General features: G+C 51.3%; 2 protein-coding genes across 4 annotated transcripts in view; one reads left to right on the forward strand and one right to left on the reverse strand.

Annotated features, from left to right (window-relative positions):
* The window catches only part of MAP3K13 (mitogen-activated protein kinase kinase kinase 13), a 196,498-nt gene extending 192,610 nt beyond the window's left edge, over positions 1-3,888 (forward strand). For all 3 annotated transcript variants that reach the window (XM_008266584.4, XM_008266585.4, XM_051818832.2), the window contains 2 exons: positions 743-1,040; positions 1,543-3,888. In XM_008266584.4, coding sequence (XP_008264806.2) covers positions 743-1,040; positions 1,543-1,644 — 400 coding nt within the window. In that variant the 3' untranslated portion in view covers positions 1,645-3,888. The remainder of the gene's footprint in view (positions 1-742; positions 1,041-1,542) is intronic.
* Positions 3,889-9,856: 5,968 nt separating this feature from the next.
* Positions 9,857-18,829, reverse strand: TMEM41A (transmembrane protein 41A). The gene is made up of 5 exons (XM_002716355.5): positions 18,598-18,829; positions 16,491-16,644; positions 14,507-14,668; positions 14,021-14,159; positions 9,857-10,945 (listed from the first exon to the last, which is right to left on the reverse strand). The coding sequence occupies exons 1-5, from the start codon at positions 18,714-18,716 to the stop codon at positions 10,725-10,727; spliced, it is 795 nt and encodes a 264-aa protein (XP_002716401.1). The 5' UTR covers positions 18,717-18,829; the 3' UTR covers positions 9,857-10,724.
* Positions 18,830-24,807: the final 5,978 nt, after the last annotated feature.

A 24,807-nucleotide genomic window follows, 5' to 3' on the forward strand; every position in this document is an offset into this window, starting at 1 on the left:
AACAACAGACTTCTTGTGGTTCTGGAGATTGGGAAGCCCCAGATCAAGACGCCAGCAGATTCGGTTGGCTCTTCCCTGTTTGCTGATGGCCACCTTCCCTCCGTGTCCTCACATGGCCTTCCCTCCATGCATGCAAGTGAAAGACGGAGAGACAGAACTCTTCTTCCTCTTTTTCCCTTAAGATTTACTTACTTATTTTGAAAGTCAGAGTTTCAGAAAGAGAGAGAATGTCTTCCATCCACTGGTTCACTTCCCAAATGGCCAAACCACTAGGGTGAGCCAAGATGAAGCCAGGAATTCCACCGGGGTCTCCCAGCTGGGTGGCAGGGCCCCCAGGACCTGGGCCATCCCCTGCTGCTTTCCCAGGTGCATCTGCAGGGAGCTGGATCTGAAGTGGAGCAGCTGGGCGGTGAGCCTTCGCTCAGACACAAAACATGGGTGCGGCAGGTGGCGGCTTAACCGGCCCAGAAATCTTATAAAGCCACCTGTTTGATGAGGACCGCACTCTGACGGCTTCATTAAATTTCACCTGTGGCAAGCGCTGTCTTGGAACAGACACAGACACCCTGGACGTCAGTGCGGGGAGCGGTGGGCCCACAGCCCCTCCGCACTGCTTGAAAACTAGGTTCTCCTGTGCCCGGGTCTGGGTGGGGGTGGGGGTTCGGGGTCTGGGTGAGGGTGGGGGTTTCAGACAGGAAGGCGGCGGCCCGTGATTAAGTGCCTCTGCCCCTCGCGCCTCCAGGCCCCACCGCTGCATCAGCAGCTGCCAGTCGTACTCCACCTTCAGCTCCGAGAACTTCTCCGTGTCTGACGGAGAGGAGGGAAACACCAGTGACCACTCAAACAGCGCCGAGGAGCCGGCCGGCAGGCTTGAGGGCCGCCTGGCCGAGCAGCTGGACGACCTGCTGTCGCAGACGCCCGAGATCCCCATCGACATCTCCTCACACTCGGACGGCCTCTCGGACAAGGAGTGCGCCGTGCGCCGCGTGAAGACGCAGATGTCCCTGGGCAAGCTGTGCGCCGACGACCGGGGCTACGAGGTGGGCGCTCCCCGGGCCGTGTCCTCGCGGCGCCCTCCCCTCGCGCGCTCCGGCGGCAGAAAATGGGCGGAGGGAGGGCAGCCTCGCCCAAAGGCCGCCACTTCCGGGGCTGATTGCAACCTCACCGGCTCGCGGCCCCACTCCCTTGCGAGGCACGTGAGGGCGGCACGCTCAGGACAGGCGGGATAGCGCAGTGCCTGTAGGCGGAATCCGACCCTGCCCCAGCGTGTGGCCGTCCCTGGGCGCTCCGTAGGGCAGGCTCCTTCTCTGTAGCACGGTGGCGGTGACAGCGCCGGTCTCCCAGGGTTCCTGCGAGGATGAAGTGAGTTACCAGACACAGAGCCCTCGCAGCGGGGCCCAGCACTGCAAACCCGAGAAAAGGGGCGTCGGCGCCCCGCGCCTCTCACAAGCACCGCCCCGGGTCGCGTTTTCCCGCCGCCCCCTCCCGCGAGGCGCGCGGTCCGTGCCCACTGAGTGACCCTGTTTTGTCTTGGCTCTGCAGAACCCGATGCAGTTTGAAGAATCGGACTGTGACTCTTCAGACGGGGAGTGCTCCGACGCCACGGTGAGGACCAACAAACCCTACAGCTCCGCCACCTGGTAACGAAGAAGCAGCCGGTCCTGAAGCCCCCGCGCGCGGCGGTTCACACCCGCCCCACCCCCAGACTCCGCCCACCCTCTCCCCGCTTTTTGCCTGGGAAGGGAGCTGCCCCGTCTTCACTACCCCTAGAAACGAGCTGCAATAACAGGAACATGAGACTTCGCAAATCTCTGGAGAAAAATACCCAAGTGAAATTAAGTCTCACTGAACATTTCAATCAAGAATGGCAGGGATCTATTTTATTGAATATTCTAGCTACTGTAACATTGATATTTATTTTTGACATTTTAACACTTTATACTGTAAAGAGTGAACTATATATGATATATAGAGAGACACAATAATTTCTTGAAAAAAAAAAAAGAAAAACAATGGAAAGAAGTGGAATTTAGGAACAACATCATTTGGAATTTGTGGGCTGGGAGGTACTATTGCTGCTTCAACAGGGGACCAGTTCCTTGGCCATAAGTGGTGGCAGAAGAGCCAGAGCAAGACATACTGAACATTTTAGCTTGTGAAGGACAAAAGAAAGGCAGGTGACTTGTGAACAGATCACGTTCAGTCCAAACAGCTTGTCCAGGTGGAGGATGGACACGATCTAGAGAAGTTGGGTGAACAGATGCTGGCACCCGCGGTCTTTGAGGGCGTGTGCTTCCTGTGGGCGGAAACAAACTGTATGCGGAAGCTGATTTCATTTTCAAGTTTATAAGCAGCATTTGGTAGTGAGGCTTGCAGATAGTCCCTGGCGAATACTCCCCTTGTTAATGCTGTCACTGTCACTACCTTGACCAATGTGTTATCTTGACCAGTGTGTTGATCTTTTAGATTCACGTGCCGCTTTCTTGTAGCTTATGTCCTTTCCACCTGTTAGCCACTTCCTTTAGGAAAAAGGGTTGGGGGGTTCTGAGGAGAAAAGGATAGGGAAAAAGAACATTTGCAACAGTGTTAGAAAAGCATCTGTAGAATTTGTAAAAATATATCCTCAGGAGGGCTCAGTGCTGTCTGCTGGAGTCATTTTGACTCAAGCAGCAGAACAGCCTTTGAAGGCAGCTAGGATGTCCGTCTGTGTCCAAGCCCAAACCCTCCTTTGTTTTTGTTCAATAACGCATTCTGTCCTGAAGCTTTAGTGACTGACTACACTGTCAGAATAAAGGCAAGCTAGGCAGCTTAGAAAAGCAAGCAAACCCTTTCCCAGCACAATAGCGTTTTTGTTAACTACTACTTGCAAAATACATTTTACTTCACTCTGAATCAAAACCGTTCTTGGATAACTGGATTTGGAAATTTGTGGAAAGAACAACTGATGCCAAGCAGGGATTGGAAAGACTTTACATTGTCCCAAGCACGAGGAGGTCCTTCCTGTCTCCAGGGTCACGGACTCAGAAAAGCATCCCAAGGTAACTCCACAGCACCTTGGCTTAAAGGAAAATTTTAACTAGAATTCTCTGTACAAACCCACGTGGACCTCGTTGCTGTCTCTGTCTGCAAGACAGGTCACTGTCAAACGACCTCTGTAGACTTGAAGCTCTGACGGCACATCTTGCTGGAAGTTAGGGGAGACTTGCACATTCAGGTATTAAAGCATTTCCCGTGCAGGTGAACATGTTGCCCCTCCTCCGGGTTCCACTGACCGCATCAGCCAAAAAGGAAAGGCAGGAGGGAGTTGAGAGCAGTTCCTTTCGCTTGTCTGATCCCTCCATTTGTTTACACTTTATGTTGAGACATTGATTTAAAATGTAGTGTCTGTAATTTATAGCATCTAGGTAGGATGAAGGAAAATGTGTAACTTATACAGAGGACAGTATTGTTTGCATTAAATTATTCCATTTTGTATAAATTCTGTAGCTGGACTACATGAATGATCTTAAGTTATGACATTATTATTGTTATTTTATATTATCATTCTCATTTTCTGTAGATCAGAAGGTGTGTTTTACGATGTAACACAATGATTGTGTTTATTGCTAACCATGAATTACAATGGATTTCATGATTTTAATGAAGGAATGAAAATGGAACTGCCATTGGGGAGCTCCCTGGTATTCATCTGAGCTGTAATCCCTAATTTTCTGTGTCCAGCAACAATCATCTGAGGATGTGTGTCCCGCCCTGAAGCCCAGTGAACACATTGTAATTTTGACTTGACCATGAAAGCTCCTAAGCGGGCAGATGACTGAGTGGATGGACAAGTAGTTCAAAAGCTGTATACTTTCCCAAGTTTCCTAAGAATAAAATCATGGGACTACACTGGAAGCAAAAGAGAATTATTTAACACCCTGAAGGGGAGAGACCCAGAGAGTTTCCGCATGGAGCTCCTGGATTGGTTGTGAGAATTGAGTATAGTTTTTGATCTCCTTCCTGCCAAAGCACACAAAACCAATTTTTTCTCTCCTAGTTGGGAGTAGCAGAAAGAGTCAAAAAAGAATACACATATATGCTAATATATGTTAATATACATTTATATAATGTACATGGCATAAATATGTGACATGAAACACCTAGCTGTGTTGTCATCCATAACAAGACTAGAGAAATTCCAGAGGAGACCTGTACCGCTTGAGGATCATAAGGCTGGAAAGCACCTTGGGAGGTCACATTTTCCATCCATACAGATCACGTGTATTGTGGGCATCTCTCTGGTTCATTACTCCTTGGAATGGAGATGCTACAACTCCATATCCTCTTCTGGTCCAACATAAAACACAAGTTTCAGTACACTTGAGTGTGTCCAGTTCTTTCTCACCTTCAGTGGCAACACAGAAGACCTGAGGGTCAATGGTCTGCCTACAAAACCCACCCATTTTAACTCCTAACTTCCATCTGTTTTTTAAAGTTCTCACGTTGGCTATCATGCTAATTCTGCCTTATCTGGATTAACCATATGAGCATGTTAGGTAGTAGAGAGTGTTGAATCTTCAGGCATTCAGTGCATAGCCAAGATCTGAATAAGGTCCACCGGGAGCACAGGTTTTGAATAGCATTGACTAGAGGTGTCAGAGAAGGAAGTATCCTGAGTCAAGGTTAAACGGGGAAAATACCTCCTCTATCCTGGCTTGTCCTTCACTGCCTGCCTCAGGGTGATGGGGAAGAGCTTGACTGGATACCTGTTTCCTTGAGAAGAACTCCACAGGCCTCTGAAGAGTGTGGAATCAAGAGCTCAGGGAATTTAAGAGCTCATTCTTCAGTCCTGTCAAATGCAACAGTGCCCACACTCACTCAGCATTGTTTTTGACTGTCTGCAAGATGAGTTTTGATTTGTGTTGCAGATGGGCATTTGGTTCTGATTTCCATCTCTTTCTAGCTCAGATCTTCCAAATAACAGTTCCTCTCAGAATCGATCAGCACGAGGACTGAGAAGCCTGCATCCACTTTGCGACTGTGAGGGGCTCTGTCACCACCAAAGTTTAGAGCTGACTGCAAGGCTGTGGGGCACTCTTGCTCAGAAGCAGGAAGAAGCTGGCTCTGTTGAGAGATGACTTGGCGTGGCCTGCTTGCAGTTTGCATACTTAAGAACTTTAGAATCAGCCGACCCATACTTCTACAATGAAGGACATATTTAACAGGATTTAACGAGCACTGGACATCTACTTCCACGCCTCATTGTGTTAATTATTACCCTGTCCCACCTCAGGTGATAGATGTGATGGCTTTGGATTTCCCTGGCCCCTCCCCGCTGCGCACCACCATCCTTCCAGTGCACACGCCTCCTTAGCGACCACATGAGTTGCTCTTCTTCTTTCCACACTTTTATATCTCAATCTTTTTTCTTTTTCTTAACACCTTCCTTCTTGAACTTCCTGTTCCAGCTCTCCAGAATAGAATATTTGGAATCCAATTCCCTGCTCCATAGTGTAATGTGTTTGTTTTTCCACTAAGCCAGAAACCAAAATACCACCACAGGCCACCCCAGTCCCAAGCACCCAAGACCAACGTTACTGACTGAGCATCATTTCCTTTCCTGCCGAGCAGACAGCCTCAGAACCTCTCACCTCCCGGCACTGGGGAGAGCAATGAACATTCAGCTGCAGTTGGTGGACAGGGAACTCCATTTCCCATCCCAGCCCTGACCTCATGATTGGTTTCCAAAGGTGGTCTGAGGTCTTGAGTTAGCCCTGATGGGGGAATGACGGGCTCATGCCAGCATCTTCCTTATGGAGTCCACAAAGCTGTCAGGACCACTTCCCTCTACTTTCTGGACTCCAACTCCAACTGATTAATCACCAATCACTGATGAATCGAATTGCAAAATATCTCCTCATTCACATCGCTTATGTTGAACGAATGTGTTCCTCCTTCGCCTTATACAAACAGAACAGTGAGTCCCAGTTACTTGTTTCCACCTTAGAGCCTGTAAAACTAATAGACCAAAAGCAATGTGACATTCTTTACAAGACGACTTGTACTGTCAGTATGAACTCAGTGCCTTTCCAGGAAGCAAGATTTTTCTTTGCTGATTTTGTAGAGCAAACGTGCCAGCATACCTACACCAGTGTTACCGGTCTCACAGACCAGACACATTGGACTTGTATTAGCGGGCTTGTTTGCATGTTACAACTGATACTGCAGACGCCTGTTGAAATCGGGATGAACTAGGCTGCCAGGAGGAGCAATCTTGTGGAACCTGGAATACTTCTCAGGGACAGAGGCAGACGCGGGGAGCTCTGGAATCCCTGCTCTGAGAAACAGGGTGACCCTAACAGAGTTGGGTCAAGGCTTTAGTAACCTGTCAGGTACCCAGTCCAAAGCAGATGGCAAAGCCACTGGAAGGAAGCTTCTGGCAGGACGCCAGGCCTGCTCTCCAGAGCCACTTCACAGCACTCGTCGGGATGCAGGCTCCTGGCCCCAGACTGCTGTCCAGTGACTGGTAGACAGGGTGCCCCAGTGGTTGCAGGGCAGGCGGAACCCAAGCCAGAGTGCTCAAGCCATGAGGAAGATGCCCCATAGTACCCGTATCACTCCAGTGGTGCTCCACCTCCTGAGACCACTTCTCACCCTCCTTGATTCTTTTTTTTTTTTTTTTTTTTTGACAGGCAGAGTGGACAGTGAGAGAGAGACAGAGAGAAAGGTCTTCCTTTGCCGTTGGTTCACCCTCCAATGGCCGCCGCGGCTGGCGCACCGCGCTGATCCGATGGCAGGAGCCAGGTGCTTCTCCTGGTCTCCCATGCGGGTGCAGGGCCCAAGTACTTGGGCCATCCTCCACTGCACTCCCAGGCCACAGCAGAGAGCTGGCCTGGAAGAGGGGCAACCGGGACAGAATCCGGTGCCCCGACCAGGACTAGAACCCAGTGTGCCGGCGCCACAGGCGGAGGATTAGCCTATTGAGCCACTGCGCCAGCCCCTCCTTGATTCTTTATTTTTATTTTTTTTTATTTATTTTTTTTGGACAGGCAGAGTGGACAGTGAGAGAGAGACAGAGAGAAAGGTCTTCCTTTGCTGTTGGTTCACCCTCCAATGGCCGCCGCGGCTGGCGCACCGCGCTGATCCGATGGCAGGAGCCAGGTGCTTCTCCTGGTCTCCCATGGGGTGCAGGGCCCAAGCACTTGGGCCATCCTCCACTGCACTCCCTGGCCACAGCAGAGAGCTGGCCTGGAAGAGGGGCAACAGGGACAGAATCCGGCGCCCCGACCGGGACTAGAACCCGGTGTGCTGGCGCCGCAAGGCGGAGGATTAGCCTGCTGAGCCGCAGCGCCGGCCGATTCTTTATTACAATAATGTGACTTCCTACCATTTGGAGCAAATGAATTTCTTTTTTGTGACTGTCCCAAACTGACCTCCCTCCCCTGTTTCCCTCGTGGTCCCCTGTACTGGGTTCCCATCACCAGTGTTGTCACCCATGATGCTGTGTCTCTTTGTAATATACAGCAATGGGATCAAGAATGACTATCAAAGCAAACAAATGCATGGCGTTGAACAAAATGTGTACCTCACCGTTTGCTGGTCCTGTCTTTCCCTCAGGTACTGCTTGTCCTGAGCGCTGCCCTCCAGGTCTGTCTTCGTCAGAACTTCAGGAAAAGGCAGGCTTCCTAAGCCTGGGTGTCTGCAGCAATGGCGCACAACCACAAAACATAGATAGCTATCATTTTCTTTTGTGATAGCTTCTTCCCAATGCTGTAAAGCCTAGACAGGAAGTCTGCTTCTTCCCTAAGCATTCTTGCTCTCGGTGTAGTGACCCCACCATCCAGTGGGTACAGAGGAGGAAAAGAGGAAAATTAAAATCTGGAGTGCTGGGGCCGGTGCCAGGGCGTAGCAGTGCCGGATGCTCCATTTCCAATCCAGCTCCCTCCGAATAGCCAGCGAAAGCAACGAAGGGTGGCCCAAGTGCTTGGGCCCCAGCACCTGTGTGGAAGACCTGGAAGAAGCTCCTGGCTCCTGGCTTTGGATCAACCCAGCTCTAGTTGTTGGGGACATTTGGGGAGTGAACTAACGGATGGCAGATCTCACTCTAACTCTGCCTTTCAAATAAATAAATAAATCTTCATTTAAAAAAAATCTGTAGGGGCCAGTGCTATGGCATAGCGGATTAAAGCCCCAGCCTGCAGCGTTGGCATCCCATATGTGCGCCAATTTGAGTCCCGGATGCTCCTCTTCCGATCCAGCTCTCCGCTATGGCCTAGGAAGGCAGTGGAAGATGGCCCAGTTCCTTGGGCCCTGTACCCATGTGGGAGACCAGGAAGAGGCTCCTGGCTTCTGATCAGCTCAGCTCTGGCCATTGCAGTCATTTGGGGAGTGAACCAGTGGAATGGAAGACCTCTCTCTGCCTCTCCTTCTCTCTCTGTAACTCTGACTTTCAAATAAATAAAATAATTCTTTAAAAAAAAAAAAAAAAGGCTGTAACGATTTTGGGAAGAGGAGGCCTACTAAGAGTGGAAAGACCATTTTGTGTAATTTTTCAGCCGATCCTGATCCTCACTGGCAAGGGTAACTGAAAGTCAATAACATGTACAAATAAGCACTGATAGCCATTTATTCATTTCAGAATACTTATTGCCATTTATTTGGGACACCAGTTTGCCTGTAAACTCACAACTAATAAGGCACACTGTCGCAAAACTGTGGAGGAGAGACACATCTAAGGATCCAGAAAAGGGCAAAGGGCACGCGTCTGCAAGTGTGGAAGACTCCCTTGCTTCTCCTCCCTTCCTCCTCCAGAACACTTAGACTCACTGATTTCAAAGCCCAATCTGCCTCATTCACACACTCATTCTTGTTATCAAGGCTCCTTTTAAAGAAACCATTTTAAGGGCCGGTGCTGTGGCAAAGCGGGTAAAGCTGCCACCTGTAGTGCCGGCATCCCATCTGGGTGCTGATTTGAGTCCCGGCTGCTTCACTTCCAATCCAGCTCTCTGCTATGGCCTGGGAAAGCAGTGGAAGTTGCTTCAAGTCCTTGGGCCCCTGTACCTCCATTGGAGACCTGGAAAACTGGCTCCTAGCTTTAGATCAGCCCAGCTGTGGCCGTTGTGGCCATTTGGAGAGTGAACCAGGGGATGGGAGACTTTCTCTCTCTCTCTCTCTGCCTCTCTGTAATTCCACCTTTCAAATAAATAAATAAATCTTTAAAAAAAAAAAAAAAAAGAAACCATTTTAAAAAGGAAACCTTTGCTGTGAGAAAGGACTGGCCGGGAGTCCATTCTTCCTGTGGAGCATGAATACTCCCAAGAATTTATGTAGAACAAGAGGCCCAGATAAAAGCCATAGCAGACCCTCTTCCAGGCCAGCTCTCTGCTGTGGCCCAGGAAGGCAGTGGAGGATGGCCCAGGTGCTTGGGCCCTGCACCCCATGGGAGACCAGGAGAAGTACCTGGCTCCTGCCATTGGATCAGCGCGGTGCGCCGGCCGCAGCGCGCCGGCCGTGGCGGCCATTGGAGGGTGAACCAACGGCAAAGGAAGACCTTTCTCTCTGTCTCTCTCTCTCTCTCTCTCACTGTCCACTCTGCCTGTCAAAAAAAAAAAAAAAAAAAAAAAAAAGCCAGAGCAGAATTCTTGGCCAAGCCAAATGAAACACTCAGCAGATGATGCCCAAGAGCAATAGCCCTGTAAGTCACGGGTTTCTCCTGAAGAGGACAGGATCACAGAGCTGGTCCAGGCGGGTGCCAAGGTCCATCTGTCCTTGGAAACAATAACCCAGGTCTGTGCCAGTTCAATACTGCAACCATGGCAAGCAATGAAAGCTTCAAGTGATTAAGATACAACACAATGTTATCAGAGCAATTGTCGTCTTGGGTTCAAAGATAAAATAAAATTAGTCCTCATTTATTCTTAGGAAATGACAAACATTCAGAGGGGTACCCTGCCGACAGCCTAGAGTATTGAATCCGTTCTCCTTAGCCGGAGGTAAAGAAGGGAGTCCCGTGCAGAAAGCACGCTCAGACAAGGTACAGGTTCAGGAGAATCGGGGCCCTGCCCCACGCAGGTGGTAAGAATTTCTCCAGAACACACCCATAACATACAGAATTTGCTCCATTCATATTTAATAGCCTGTTGGCATCGTCAGAACATGCAACCATGAGATTTGACATACACAGTAACATCAGTGCAACTGAACACAGGAGCGTCACGGAATCACTGCTCGTGTGCTTCATGTGGAAGTCCTCGGAGGCTCCTCGGCTCATGGGAGAGGTAGATCATCAATGAAAAAGGACAGAAGATACACTCTGCGAGGCCAACAGAAGACGCTGAGCGCTGTCAGGGATGTGGGCTCACGTCATCCACAGGGACTTAACAGAACCTCTGTCACTACAGCCTATCACGTGGCAAAAGGGGCAGGCTGGACAAGGACAGTCAGCAGCTTCTCCCGAGGCTGGCGAGAGGCAGGCAACAAACACTCCTGAGTTCCTGGTTGGAGACAGGATTCCTAGGAGGGCGTCCATGTCACAGCACCCTGCTAACCCAGGGCTGCTCTCAGAACCTGATACAGTCCACCGTCCACAGCACACTCTGTGCTTTCTGTTGAGCCACTGCACACAGATGAACAGCGTCCAAACTATCTTTTGAGGGTAATTTAAAACACAATGAGGGGCTTTAGATGACCGCACCCAGCTTACCAACAAGCCTTAGAGTCCAGGTTCCGGGGAGACAGAGTCCTGATCACGTGACTTTTCTACTATTTATGTGATTAGCCTGACTTGTTTCTTTCAGTTGCAGGTGTTTCTGGCTAAACCTTTTGATGAGGGTTCCAGGAACCAAGGCCACCAAGGCAATGGCCAGCAGCTTAAAGGCTGTTTCCCAGGAGAACAGTGCGTCCAGGGAGGTCAGGGTTGACAGGATGGAGCCCGTCTGCACACAGATGAAATTGTAGGGGATCAGGCCTGTGAGAGGAAAAAGGGAAAGAGCCTGTTACGGGGGCAGGGAAACGGGCAAGGTAACATTTCAGAGGTGCACAAGGAATCCAGAGCAGAGACTCCATTCTGCTGGCCTGACTCCTGACCCCTCACCGGACGCCTTCTTTCCCTCTGTCCTTTCCCACTCTCCTCCCTCCTTCCCTCACTTCCCAGACACCTGCCTTGTTCAGCTGAAGAACGTGAGATGCTTTATGTCAACAGAAAAAGACACAAATGTTAAAATAGGAAGGGTGGGTGTTGTGGCACACTGAGTTAGGCCACTGTTTGGGATGCCCGCATCCCATATCCAGGTGCCGGTTCAAGTCCTGACTCCTCCACTTACGATCCAGCTTCCTGCTAGTGCACCTGGTTAAGAACTTGGGTCCCTGCCACCCACATGGGAGACCTGGACAGAGCTCCTGACTCCTGCCTTTGGCCTGGCTGTGTTGGGTCCTGAACCAGTGGATGGAAGATCTCTTTCTGTCGCTCCCTCTCTGTCATTCTGCCTTTTGAATGGATACATAAATCCTTTTTTAAAAAAATTTTTTTAATTGGAAAGATGAGTACAGAAGAGTAAAATAAGTCAGGGCGCAGTTAGTATAAAAATGTACAGTGCTACCCATTAGCTAAAAGTGGGCTCCAAATCTGGTTCTGAATACACAAGGCCAAAGTACAGGGAAAAGCACCATCACTGAGATTTACAGTATGCATAAAAATTTTTTAAGTTTCTGAGTTTGTATTCTGCACTGTCTTTAAGAGATCTTAAAATCCACTGGATCCCAGAAATCTGGTACGCAGGTTGGTTGCCTAACAATCCCGTGTTCACCCATTCTCGGGCTCCACTGAGATTCTCGTTAGTTGGGTCGGGGTAGAGCCCAGGAACCTGCATTTTAAAAGCCTCTCCCCACACCTGGCCCGAGACGCTAACTGGCTGAGACCCCTAACGACGCACTCCTCTGCGGCAGAGGAAGACTGCTAGGGATGAGTCACGCCATGCTCAAGGTCACACAGCCTGACGGCTGCCGTCTCCAGAGTCTTCCCAAGCCCCAAGCTTTTAGCTCCTGTTAATTAACGGAGGGGCAGAAGCACTTTGTTGGAAAGCGGACAGGACCAGAAGTGGCTGTGGTAGCTCTCGTTGCGATCTAAATTCTCCATCTCTCAGGCATTCCCTATTAATAGCAGCTACTCAGCTACAGATTTAGGCCTGACCTGGAAGCCCTGAATGTCCTTCCCTCCGTGCTTCAAGAAAGGGTTAGGAGAAGGTGACCCTTGCCGTAAGGCTTAAAGAAGAGGCTGGTATACTGCTAGCACAAAGAGACAGCCCCTGGTGACACAGGATGTCAGCACTGTACCATTCTGACAGAGGCGGTCCACGGCCCACACTCTGAGAAACACTGCTGCAGTCGCAGGCCCTTTGTCTGGCCAGGTGGCCCATTAGGGTTGAGTGGCTTTCTGGCGGCCAAACAATTGTCAAAGGCGAGGAGAGACTTCGGAAGTCATCTAATTGGGCGGACTGCAACAGAACCCCTTCTACAGACCAGCGAGCTAACTGCCTGCACCACCTGGAAATCTTTAGAAGATGCTGATCCCCAAGTCCCACCCTAGAAATGATGATTTGTAGCTGACGTGTGGTGTGGCCCTAACGTAGCTGGGGATGGTGCTGTGGAGAAGTAGGTTAATCCTCTGTCTGCAGCGCTGGCATTTCCATATGGGTGCCGGTTCAAGTCCCGGCTGCTCCACTTCTCATCCAGCTACCTGCTAATATACCTGCGAAAGCAGTGGAAGAAGGCCCAAGTGCTTGGACCCCTACACCCAGGTGGGATACCTGGAAGAAGCTCCTGGCTCCTGGTTTCAGACTGGCCCAGCTCTGACCATTGTGGTCATTTGGGGAATGAACTAGTAGATGGAAGACCACCACCCCCCCACCTCTGTAGCTCTGCCTTTCAAATAAATAAAAATAAATCTTCATAAAAAATACCCACGTGATTTTTTTTTTTTTTTTTTTTTTTTGGACAGGCAGAGTGGATAGTGAGAGAGAGAGAGAGAGAAAGGTCTTCCTTTGCCATTGGTTCACCCTCCAATGGCCGCCGTGGCCGGCACACTGCGGCCAGCGCACCACGGCCAGCGCACTGTGCTGATCCGATGGCAGGAGCCAGGTGCTTCTCCTGGTCTCCCATGGGGTGCAGGGCCCAAGCACTCGGGCCATCCTCCACTGCACTCCCAGGCAACAGCAGAGAGCTGGCCTGGAAGAGGGGCAACCGGGACAGAATCCAGTGCCCAGACCCGGACTAGAACCCGGTGTGCCGGTGCCTCAAGGCGGAGGATTAGCCTGCTGAGCCGCGGGCGCCGGCCTGCCCACGTGATTTTTAACAGCAATGTTTGAGAACCACCGTGTAGGGATTAAAAAGCACATTCTCAAGATCCCACTCCCAAGATTCTGATTTAGTCAGTGTGCAGCAGGCCCCAGAATCTGGGTTCTCCACAAGACCCCTGACCTTACCATGTGGTAAAGGTGGCCCAAGGCCCACATTTTGAGCAACCGCTCTACTCCCAGTCTGTAGCCTGCTGAAGGACATGCCATGGCTAAAGGGCACAAAGGAACTTCACTGGTGTCAGCTTTTCCAAGGCACAGCTTAATCAAAACAGGGGCCATAGCCACACAGGAGGTCCCTGGCTCTGCTCTTTCTTCTGGCCCATCCAAAACTCACGGCTCATAACCTCCCTCCAACCTGCTCTTCCAGCTAGCATTCACTGAGCACTTCCTATGGGCCACGCCGTGAGCTTCCCATAAGTGACCCCAGTGCCTAGTGCAATGCTTGGCACAAAATAGGCGCTAACTACAGCTGCAGAATGAACAGTCTTTGTTTATTCCAAAAGTATCTCCATGTTCGAGCCTGAGTGGATCTGTAATCAGGAAAACTCCTTTAGGTCCTAAGACTGAAAGGCGCTCCAGGTGAGCCTGTATTCTCGGAGGCAGCACGTGCCCTGGTGGCTGATGGGCGGGCAGTCCCCCAGCAGGACAGCTCTGAAGACTCCAGCTCAACGCGCATCAGCAGCTCTTACCGATAAGAACCGAGAGGAAGAACTGCACGATGGGGATGTTCAGAATCGGGGCGGAGAGGTTCAAGAACCAGTTCGGTGTCATGGGGAAGAGTCTCAAAAACAGTAAGAAAAAAAACAAGCTGTTTCTGTTCTCCTCCACCTGCAGGCAAAAAGGACAAGGCCATTAGGAAGCAGAAAGAGTTCCCCGATATAAGAAACCTGCTGGTGCCCAGACCGTGCCAGACACCTTACATGTTCTCTTCCCAGCTCTGCCAACAGCCCTCCATGGTAGGGACTGTCCACCTGAGGACCAGAGAAGTCATGCGCTTGCCCAAAGTCACAGAGCTGGTAACGGTGCAAGTGCGATCTGTGCCTCCTGAGACATCAAAGGACCCCGAGGACCTCCCCTGGCAGGGCAGAGCACTGTGGGAAATCCTGTTCCTCACTCCCCTCGGGGCCATGAGGTGACACCGGGGGCCCCGCCCTCAGATGTGCCCCTGTCCTTACCTTCCTCTGCAGCAGGGCCACTTTATCAGGAAAGTAGGAGACCACCAGCTGTTTGCCAAAAACGCTGGAGAGCAGGTAGCAGCATGTGGCGCCCACCGAGGTCAGCACACAGCACAGCAAAAGCCCCAGCCATGGCCCAAACAAGGCACCAGCTAAAACATTCTGCCAAGAAAACAAACCCCCAGCCATGAGAATACCTGGAGGTACCCATCAGCCACCTCGCCCCAGAGCCTGTAAGTACACTCCCTCCACCCTTCCCTGGTTTTCCCAGCCAAAAAACTCCCATTTTAAGGAGGTGAATGCAAGGTCATGGAGAAAGCTGGAGACTACAACCTTGGCCTCTGTCTCTCCACCTTTAACACAGTGTAAGGACTGAAGCCCCAAGGACAGGTGAGAATGACATGGGATGTGACTCTGCAGCACCCAGCCTGCTACACGAGCTCTGACCATGGGTGCACTGGGCCTCTAAGAAGGCAGAAAGGAAACTCACAAGCTATTTTTACTATTTCAAATGAAGACTGCAAACCATGACTTTTCCCTGGATGAGACCACACAAGTTAGAAAAGATGTCTTGTCACTTTTCTTTTTGCGAACACTGAAGGTCCCATGGGAATCAGAGCTCTAGCTGACACCTAAGAAAGTACTGGGGCAGGTGTTTGGCCTAGCAGTTAAAAATGCTGCTTAGGGGATGCCTGCATCCCATATCCAATCACTCAGGTTAGAATCCAGGCTCTGCTCTCAGTTCCAGCTGCCTGCCAATGCACACCCTGGGAAGCGGCAGGTGATGGTTCAGGTACCTGGGTCCCTGCCCCCCACATGGGAGATCCAGAATGAATTTCCAGGTAATGACTTCAGCCTGTCCCATCCCCAGCTGTTGTAGGTATTTGGGGAGTAAACCAAGAGATGTAAGATTTTGTTTCTCTGCTTTTCAAAACATACACACACACACACACACGAAATTCACAAAGAAAAAGAAATCTTACTTTAATAAAAATGGGTAAGTGAACTATACTGTTTTTTATTTGAAAGGCAGAGTTACAGAGAAAGAGGGAGAGAAGAGACAGATAGATCTTCCATCCATTGTTCACTCCCCAGAGGGCTACAAGGGCCAGGGATGGACCAGGTTGAAGCCAGGAGCTAGGAGCTTCTTCCAGGTCTCCTACATGGAGACAGGGACCCAAGCACTTGGGCCAGCTTCTGCTGTTTTCCCAGGTGCATTAGCAGGGAGCTGGATCAGAAGTGGAGCAGCCGGGTCTTGAACCAGCACCCAAATGGGACACCAGCATCACAGACAATGGCTTGACCGCTACGCCACACACCAGCCCCAGCATACCTTCTACATACAGTTTGAGTGGTAGACATCATGCTGCCAAAATATGGTATCCAAAACAGACAGTAAAAGAGGGCTTGGAAGTGAGATAGGACTCTGCAGAGCACCTACTGTGTGCTAAGTCCTTGACGACACATTGTACGTAACCCGCACTGTAACCCTGCGCCATTGACTATCCTCACCCCCCCCCCCATTGTACTGATGAGACAGAGGACACACATCATGGCCAAGATCACACCAGGCAGAGGCAGGATTCATCCCTCGGCCTGGGCATGGAGCCCCAACCAAGTAGTGGGTGGCCCTCTCCCTTAAAGAGGAAGACAGACACTGGGACAGCACCACAGAGTCCGCCCCTGACTCAAGAGCCCCACACACCTTTCCTGCCTCTCCTGGACATGTTTGCCTTTTTTTCCAATTTAAAACAAAAAAAATGTTCAAGCAGATCCAGCCCGGGGCTGGAGCAGAGCAAACATGCCAGGGCAGGAGAGGGAAGTGGGACAAAAGGAAGCTTCAGTGTCCCCTGCTCCGTCGGGCAGCCATTCAGGAAGTGCCAGCCCTTCTACCCTGCTGCCTGTCATCCCACCCTGCTGCCGCTGCAGAGAACAGCTGTGTTTCCAGGTCAGGGAGCGGCGCGGAGGAGGGCAGGACACGCACCAGGAAGCTGGAGCCAGGGATGGCAAAGGCCTGTTTGTAGAGGTAGGCGCTGCAGAAGAGCAGGAACACGTAGGCCTGGTGCTCCTTCCGGTACTCCCGAAGGACCTCAGAGAGCTCCCGCAGCTCGGCCAGGTCAGAGGGGAACCACAGCGACCTGGCGTTAGGGAAAGCAGATGAAAACAGGAATCCCGATCAGCTGAGTGCCTGAGAAAGCCACTTGCTAGGTCTGCTTTCCAAAGTGGGCTTCTAAACGTGCCCGTCACCTGGCCTGTTGGGCACACACACACACAGGGTGAGCCCAGGATGGCAGGTGACCCACATAACACAGGGGCGCAGGCCAAGGGTTTGGAAGTAAGAGACTGGGACACACACACATGCAGGGTGAGCCCAGGATGGCAGGTGACCCACATAACACAGTGGGGCAGGCCAAGGGTTTGGAAGCAAGACACTGGGGTTAGCATCCCAACTCTACTGCTTTCCAGTTGTGTGACCTCGGCCTAGTCCCTGGGCCTCAGTTTAAAAGTAGAGGCTTGGGAGGCCAGCGTTGTGGTGCAGGGGGTTAAGCCACCAACAGCCCATAAGAACATGGCGTCGAGTTTTGCTGCTCCACTTCAGATCCAGGTCCCTGCTAACACACCTAGAAAAGCAGCAGACATGGCCCAAGGGCTTGGGCCCCCGCCACTCATGTGGGGGACCCGGATGAAGCCCCTGGTTCCTGGCTTCAGCCCGGCCCAGCCGTGGCCCGGGTGGCCATTTGGGGAGTGAACTACAGGACTGAAGCTCTGTCTGTAACCGCTTTTCAAATAACATTAAATACATCATTTTAAAATAGTAATAAAGTGAGAAGCTGGTGTTGGGTGATCACTAAGTTCCCTTTTAGCTTTCGGATCTTAGGATCTGTTCTTAAGGGATAAATGGATTCATTTCCAGGCAAGTACTCTCACCTTCAAGGTCACTCCTTCCCCTGCAAGCCAACAGCAAGACCCCAGGTACTGGATAAAGCCGCCCCTGGTCATTCAGGAACCAGCCAGGATCCAGGCAAGGATTTCTATCCCACATGATGAACCTAACTTTTTTTTTTTTTTTTTTTTTTTTTTTTTTGACAAGCAGAGTGGACAGTGAGAGAGAGACAGAGAGAAAGGTCTTCCTTTTCCGTTGGTTCACCCTCCAATGGCCGCCGCGGCCGGCGCACGGCGCTGATCCGATGGCAGGAGCCAGGTGCTTCTCCTGGTCTCCCATGGGGTGCAGGGCCCAAGCACTTGGGCCATCCTCCACTGCACATAACTTCTTAACAACAAATCAGGCTGGAAACCAACGCTTCCGTAGAGCCTGCTTGTTCACTCTGCTCCTATCTGGTGCTCGGTGCTCTCTGAATCCTGTCCAAGGGTTACAGGCTAAAGGCTATCTGCCTCTGCCAGCACACGGTGCGTGAATCCAGCAAGGATCAGCAAACCCTCCCGGTTCCTTGAGAGCCTCTAACACCGACCTCGAGGCCTTGCAAAAGAACACAGCAACTGCAAACAGCCGTCCCCGACAGCCAAACATCGGGAAACGCCGGGTCCACGCACACTTCCAGGCACTGTATAAACAGTGCGCAGCTCTCCCCCAAAACCGGCCAGATAGGATGCACCCTCCTGCGGCCTGCGTCGCTCAGCCAGGAAGAGGGCCAGGGCCGATCACTACTTCTTGAATCACCCACTCTCGTCCCAGAAACATGTCTCCCGAAAACCTAAAGTCAGCCAAGTCCCCAGGGCAGACCTGACGGAAGTGGGGTGGGAGAGCAGGGGGAGACTGAGCGGCCGTGAGGGGCTGGGGGTCCACACGCCGGCGACAGTCTGGGGGCCAGGGAAGGCGACGCCCCGGCGCGAGCGGCAGAAAGCCAGGTCTGCCTCCGCGAACCACCCCAAAGGCACCGCGCAGCCGATGAGACGCGGGTCAACGCCCCGGCCGGGTTCCGGCTTCCATCCGCCAGGCCCCGCTTGCCCAAGAACGTGTAGACGCGGGCCCGGATTGCAGACCCCTGACACCTCCCAGCCGGGAACCCGAATCTCCGACCCCCAGGGATCCGCTGACCCGCACCTCCATCGCCGCCAGCCGCCTCACGCACCTGCCTTCAGCCTCCTCCGCGGAGCCCAGGCTGTGCCCGCGGGGCAGTCGCGTGGACAGCAAGTACAGGGCGAAGGTGCAGCCGGCGAAGACCAGGAGGAGGCTGAGCAGCGGGCGCATGACGGCGCCCCAGACGCTTGCAGACCGGCACAGACACGTAGCGCCAGCCCCGGGACCACGCCGCTCGCGGACCGTGCCAGCGGAGCGCGTTCGCCGACGGACCGGGGGCGGGGCTGCGTCAGGCCCCGCCCCAGACCCCGCCTCCCGCCGGACTCCGCCCGCTGCGCCCGGCGGCGCGAGCTGCGGCTCCCTCAGGCTGCAGTGCGCGTCCACGAGCTGGTGGCCCGGCGCTTTCTGTCTGCGTGCGTTCCCACGTGCATCGCTCTCTCCCGTGACAGGGGGCCCGCCACGCCGGGAGGCCCTGGGTGGGTTGAGGGCCCTGCCCACAACGAGCTTGACGTCTCGGGGTCGGGGCCGCCTGGTCCACACCCTGCTGCCGCACGAAGCAGATGTAGCCCGCGTGGTACCAGGGGCTCCGTCCAGTATTAGCGACCACGGAAATAGTCAGAATGGGCTTTTCTTTCCATTGTCCCTAGTCCACACAACCATCCCGCGAGGTAGGCATTTTTGTCTTTAATTAGATTAAAAAAAAAATCTGTGAGGAAGATGAACTGACATCCCCTAGAGAGCCGGGATAGGAATCCGAGTCGACCTGGGTGCAAAGCTTCGTTCTTAAGCAGCCTGGTTCAAGGAGGTGGGGCTTGAGTTTACGTGCAAGAATGGGCAAGCACCCGAGGGAGGAAGGTGAGCTGGGGTCCAGGTGAGGCGCCAGAGTCCAGTTTCAGCGAAGCCGAAAGTGTATGAGGAAGAAGAGAGGGGCTGAGCAGAGAGCACTGCGAAGCTGGCCAGGGAGCTGGACGTTCGAGGCTGTTGTTGCTCGGACACTGACGGAGGAGTCAGGCGATTCAGTTCCCTGCTTTAGGATGTTCCCCGAGTTCATCGCGGTAGCTGTCCTGATGAGAAAGGGGCCAGGACCAGAGCAGTGGGGAGGCAGGGAGGAAGATGGACTGGCTGCGGGGAGAGGAACTGATAGGCCGTGCGGAAGATGGGACAGAGAGAACTCCAGAGCGGAGAGAAAGCGTCTTTGTTGTGAGACTCCAGCACTTCTTGGGCCAGTTAGGGAGGAGCACTGGTCAGCATTCAAGTGTACAAGAACGCAATTCTGGATCCAAGGATTTAACTCAGAGTAATGCTGTGAACAACGACCCCTGTTCAAGGGTATGCTAAGCTTTGTTTCGACGCTAAGAGATCAGAGATCGAGAACAACCTAAATGCCCATTAGGCGGGGCCCGGCTAGGTTAATTATGGTATATTCAAATACAGAATTCTAGGGGACCTCCTACAAGAGGGAGGCAATTCCATATATAACACAGCACAATGGCCAGGTCGATGGCTAGGATAAAACTCAAATGAGCAAGTTGCAATGTTAGAGTATATTATAACACATTTTTAAAAAGAAATGAGGATATCTTTTCAGGATACTAGAATATTCCCAAATGAGATTATTCAAAGTCTGATATTTGTGTCAGAGTAAATAATGAGAGAAGATGTAGATAGAACAAGATTGGCTGTGAGTTCATCTTTGTGAATCTGGGTGATGGACACCTAGAGATAGGTTTTATACTATTTCTTTCTATTTCTGTATATGCTTGAAATTTTCCATTTAAAACATTTGGGAAAAATGGTTACAGCCTCCATTCCAGCTGCATGCACACTGTGTTTATCGGTGCAGTTGACAGTACTCTCCCCTCCACCTGGCAGGCTCCTCTGCCTGCTAATTCCTATTTAATCAACACCCAGGACAGTTGTCATGACCCCTGAGAAGACTTCTGTAGCCACCCCTTCTCTGTGCTTCAGACTCCCTGAGAACTTCTGTGCTTCTGTTGCAAATACGTGCTCCAGGGACAACCCCAAACCCTGTGCTTGTCTTATATTTGGCACTTAATAATTCTTAAATTAATGGATCAAGTCTAGCAAATAAAATGACTCATTGTTTGGTTTGGTAGCGTTGACTTTATGAAGCCAAAGGAAGTAGGAGGGGCAGTGAATAAGGAACCACATCACTGAGCCCATTGGTGCTGGTCTAGAGTCCAGAACAAGAAGGCGAGACTCCAACTCTCTTGGACCAACTTCCCTTCCCGTGGGCTGGGGAGAAGAATGGAGAGAGAGAGAGTTTCAGAGCATGACAAGTGCCGTAGAGGAAGTGGACATGGTGGAGCTTGTCCCAGTCCAGTGAAGCAAGTATTATCCCATTTACACATGACTGGATGAGCAGGTGTGCAAATGAAGTCACTTTGCAAAGGCCACAACTGAATGCTGAGCAGGACATAGATCCTTATCTGCCATTTAAATGCGTGTTCAGATTTGTAGGTCACCTTCTAAAAGATAGAGTTGAAATTAGGGGAGGGGAGGGTCTCCTGGGGACACCAAGAGGGGGAAGGTAACAGCAGCTGACATCCCTGGAGTTCTTAGTACACTGCAGACCCCATAATGTTTCTTAAAGATTTATTTATTTATTTGAAAGGCAGAGTTACACAGAGAGAGGAGAGGTAGAGAGAGAGAGGAAGAGAGAGGGATAGAGAGAGGTCTTCCATCCACTGGTTCACTCCCCAATTGGCCACAATGGCCGGAGCTGTGCCAATCCAAAGCCAGGAGCCAGGAGCCTCTTCTGGGTCTCCCATGCCAGGTGCAGGGTCCCAAGAACTTGGGCCATCTTCTACTGCTTTCCCAGGCCATAGCTTGGGCCATCTTCTACCACTTTCCCAGGCCATAGCAGAGAGCTGGATCGGAAGTGGAACAGCCAGGTCTCGATCTGGCACCCCTATTGGATGCTGGCACTTCAGGCCAGGGCATTAACCCACTGTTCCACAGCGCTGGTCCCTGGCTGGAGTTCTTGACTCCTGACTTCAGCCTGGGCCAGCCCTAGCTGTTGAGATCATTTGGGAAGTGAACCAGAAGATGGAAGATCTCTCTCTCTCTTTCCCCTTCTGTGTGTGTGTCACTCTGCCTTCCAAATAAATAAAAAATAAACCTTTTTTGTTTGTTTAAAAAAAAAAAAGGAAGGAAGGAACTGGAGGAAATTGTCAGAGAAATCCAGCAGGGAAACCCTAGGGTCATGAAATTTGGTCAGCATGCGGTGGTGGGGAGCTCTGGCAGAGCTCTTTGGGGAGGTGCAAACCAAAGTCTCCTTGGCTAACATGGGATTCTCAGGAATGACAATATGGGCCAGGGGTCCAAGGATAGGAGGTTCTAGGTTTGAGATTTGGGAACAGTTAAGTGTGTTGATGTCTGTGTTAATCAGAAGTAATTCCTCAAGTTCCTATGCATGAGTCCGTTCCATTCTGTTTAGCAGAAATTTATTGAGCACCCCCTTTGTGCCTGGCTTTGTGCCAGGTGTTGTGGCGGCAAAGACAAACAGCAGCTGCTCTTGTGGAGCTTACAGCCTTGGAGGAGCTACAGACATGTAAACATTACAATACGGTGCGGTAAAGGCAGTGATGGGAGCACGTGGCGAAGGAGATGTGGAAGGGAGAATTGTGGGAAAGCAGACAAGAGAAGACTTTGAACTACAGCTCAGAGTCATGGAGTCATTTTTTTTTTTTTTTTAAGATTTATTTACTTGGAAGAGTGAGGCAGAGAGAGAGAGAGAGAGAGAGAGAGAGAGAGAGAGAGGTCTTCCATCCAATGGTTCACTCCCCAGTTGGCTGCAACGGCTGGAGCTGCACCAATCCGGAGCCAGGAGCCTCTTCTGGGTCTCCCTCATGGGTGCAGGGGCCCAAGGACTTGGGCCATCTTCTACTGCTTTCCCAGGATTGGAAGTGGAGCAGCCAGAACTTGAACTGGCACCCATATGGGATGCCGGCACAGGAGGCGTTGGCTTTACCCACTATGCCACAGTGCCGGCCCCAGTCATGGAGTCATATTAAGGAGGGTCCTGGAGGGTTTAGCAGTGTTGCTAAAATGGGAGGCGGAGGGGAGTAAAATCTAGATTTCAAGACAGGTAGGCTTGCTGAGCAGTGGCTTTGAGACCACCTGAAGGAGGTGATACAGAAGAAAAGTCAGCCTTCTCCCCCAGAGAACCTGGGAAATGGACAGCTGGCCTCCAGAGAAGATAGCGACAGGGAGAAAGTTTAGGAAGTGGCCTGTGGCTAGGGGGAGGCAGAAGTCTTTACTTTACTGAACATGACTCCATGGGACTCAGAAAATGGTCCGGGATTCATTTAAGAAATAGTTCCTGAACACAGACTATGGTGAAGGCTCGTGGCTCCTGCCTTGCAGAACAGTGTAGTAGAGAAGACAAACATTAATCAAAATAATCTCACAGGTATATGTATACTTTTTAAAGTGCTGTGAAGAAGAGGCACAGTATACTGTAAGTAGGAGTGCGGTCCAAGACTGGAAATGCGGCAAGAGATGAAGAGGAGATCACCAGTGACAAGGGGAGGGAAGAGGGTCGACTAGGATTGTGTCCTGGATTTAGGATCCACACAGCAGACACACTGACAAAGAGAATGGAGGAGAGGCAAGGACAACGAGAGACAGTCAGAGATTCCAGGGGCTTCAGGAGAAAGATTTCGAGAAGCAAGTGGTGAGCCTGTGACCGCTGCATTTCTCCTGACCGTTGCTATGAGAATTCATGGATGTTCATCTCCACTCCAGTAATTAAACTTGCCTCTTTTTCTTCTTTCATCCTGTCGGCACACTTGCTATTGTCTGAACAGGATTTGGTTCCCCAAACCCGTGCAGATATTTAAACTCCCAAACGTTATGTTAATAGTTAATGGATGAAAGGTAGGAATGTGATCTACTGTGGTGTCTGGGGAGTGGGTTGGGAGGTCTTTAGGTCTCTGGGACATGCCCTTGGAAAGTAGTTCTCATGAGAAGCTTGGTTACTTAAGCCAAGTTCAGCCCAGTTCTCACTCTGCTTCCTGGCTGGCCATGGGATCATCCCCTTGCTGACATCTTGCCTCCACAGAGGTCTGAACCCATGAGGCTGCAGATCTTGGACTTTGAACCCCAAACTGTGAGCCAAAATGAGCCTTCTTCCCTACGTTGCTCCTCTCAGGTATTTTCATTAAAGGAAGGAAAAGCTGACTAATGCACCGTTGATCTCTCTAGCCACAACTGCTCAGGAAATGTAGGAAGAAGGAAGAAGGGTAAGATGTCCAATTGGGCAGGAGTGCCTTATTCCATTCACAGTTTAGTCAGTTTTCTGTTTCAGTAAAATATAGGCTCTGTATTCAGTACATATGTAATCCATCAGAAGGTGTGCCACACAGGAGTAGATTTATGAGTTCCCACAATTTATAAAGTACAGTCCATTTCTGTACAAGGGCAGTGCTCACAGAAAGCAGTAGCAGAGGAGTCGCTTAGATGAGTGGTCACTGGCCCTGTGGCATTCAGGAATCCCAGAGACCTTCCTGTAGTGGCCATAGGTGTGGCATGTATCGAGGCCAACCTTGCACTGGGTGTCGGCCCAGGTATTGTCCTCCCACTGCTCAGGCCTGTCTGGCCTTGGCCTTCTGGGACCTCTTAACTTGGCTGCTGCTGTCTTTCCAGATTCATGGCCACCATACCTCCAGGGAAGCCTGAGCATTCCTCACACTGGAGGCTTGGGATGCTTCAAGAGCAAAGTGGTTTATGCTTTGAATCCACCTGTTAGCAAAGGGAGTTACAGCATCGTTCCAAATGGTTAAATGTAACTACACCTAACAGGTAGGATTATGCATAGTATTTCTTTCACTGGGCATCTATGTATTTTCTAAATTCCTTCAGTAATCATGGATGACATGGGCTATAATGAAATGAAGCACATCTTAAGGGTTGGTTAAAATGAGAGTCACCTATAAAATGATTCTTCTCCACCTTAAGTGAGAAACAAGCCCTGCGTTTCTCTCTTCTCTTGCTCCATCTGCTGTCACTCTGTGTGGCGGCTGCTTCTCTGCTTCCATGCCCTTCTTCCCTCACACACTTAGCACTTGTCCCTGCAACTGCCCTCTGGGCTGTTGGTCCCCTTGTCCTCCCCCGTGCACCTGCACACTGCAGAGAAGGCAGGTGGCCAGGGCTCTGCCTCCCCAGAGCCAACAGCCCAAAGGAAAAGTTGGTCTTAATAGGCAGAGGCCCCGTATGTCTTCATACTCCATCAGCCATA

This window comes from Oryctolagus cuniculus, chromosome 4 (assembly GCF_964237555.1).
Source record: "Oryctolagus cuniculus chromosome 4, mOryCun1.1, whole genome shotgun sequence".
Classification (NCBI taxonomy): Eukaryota; Metazoa; Chordata; class Mammalia; order Lagomorpha; family Leporidae; genus Oryctolagus; species Oryctolagus cuniculus.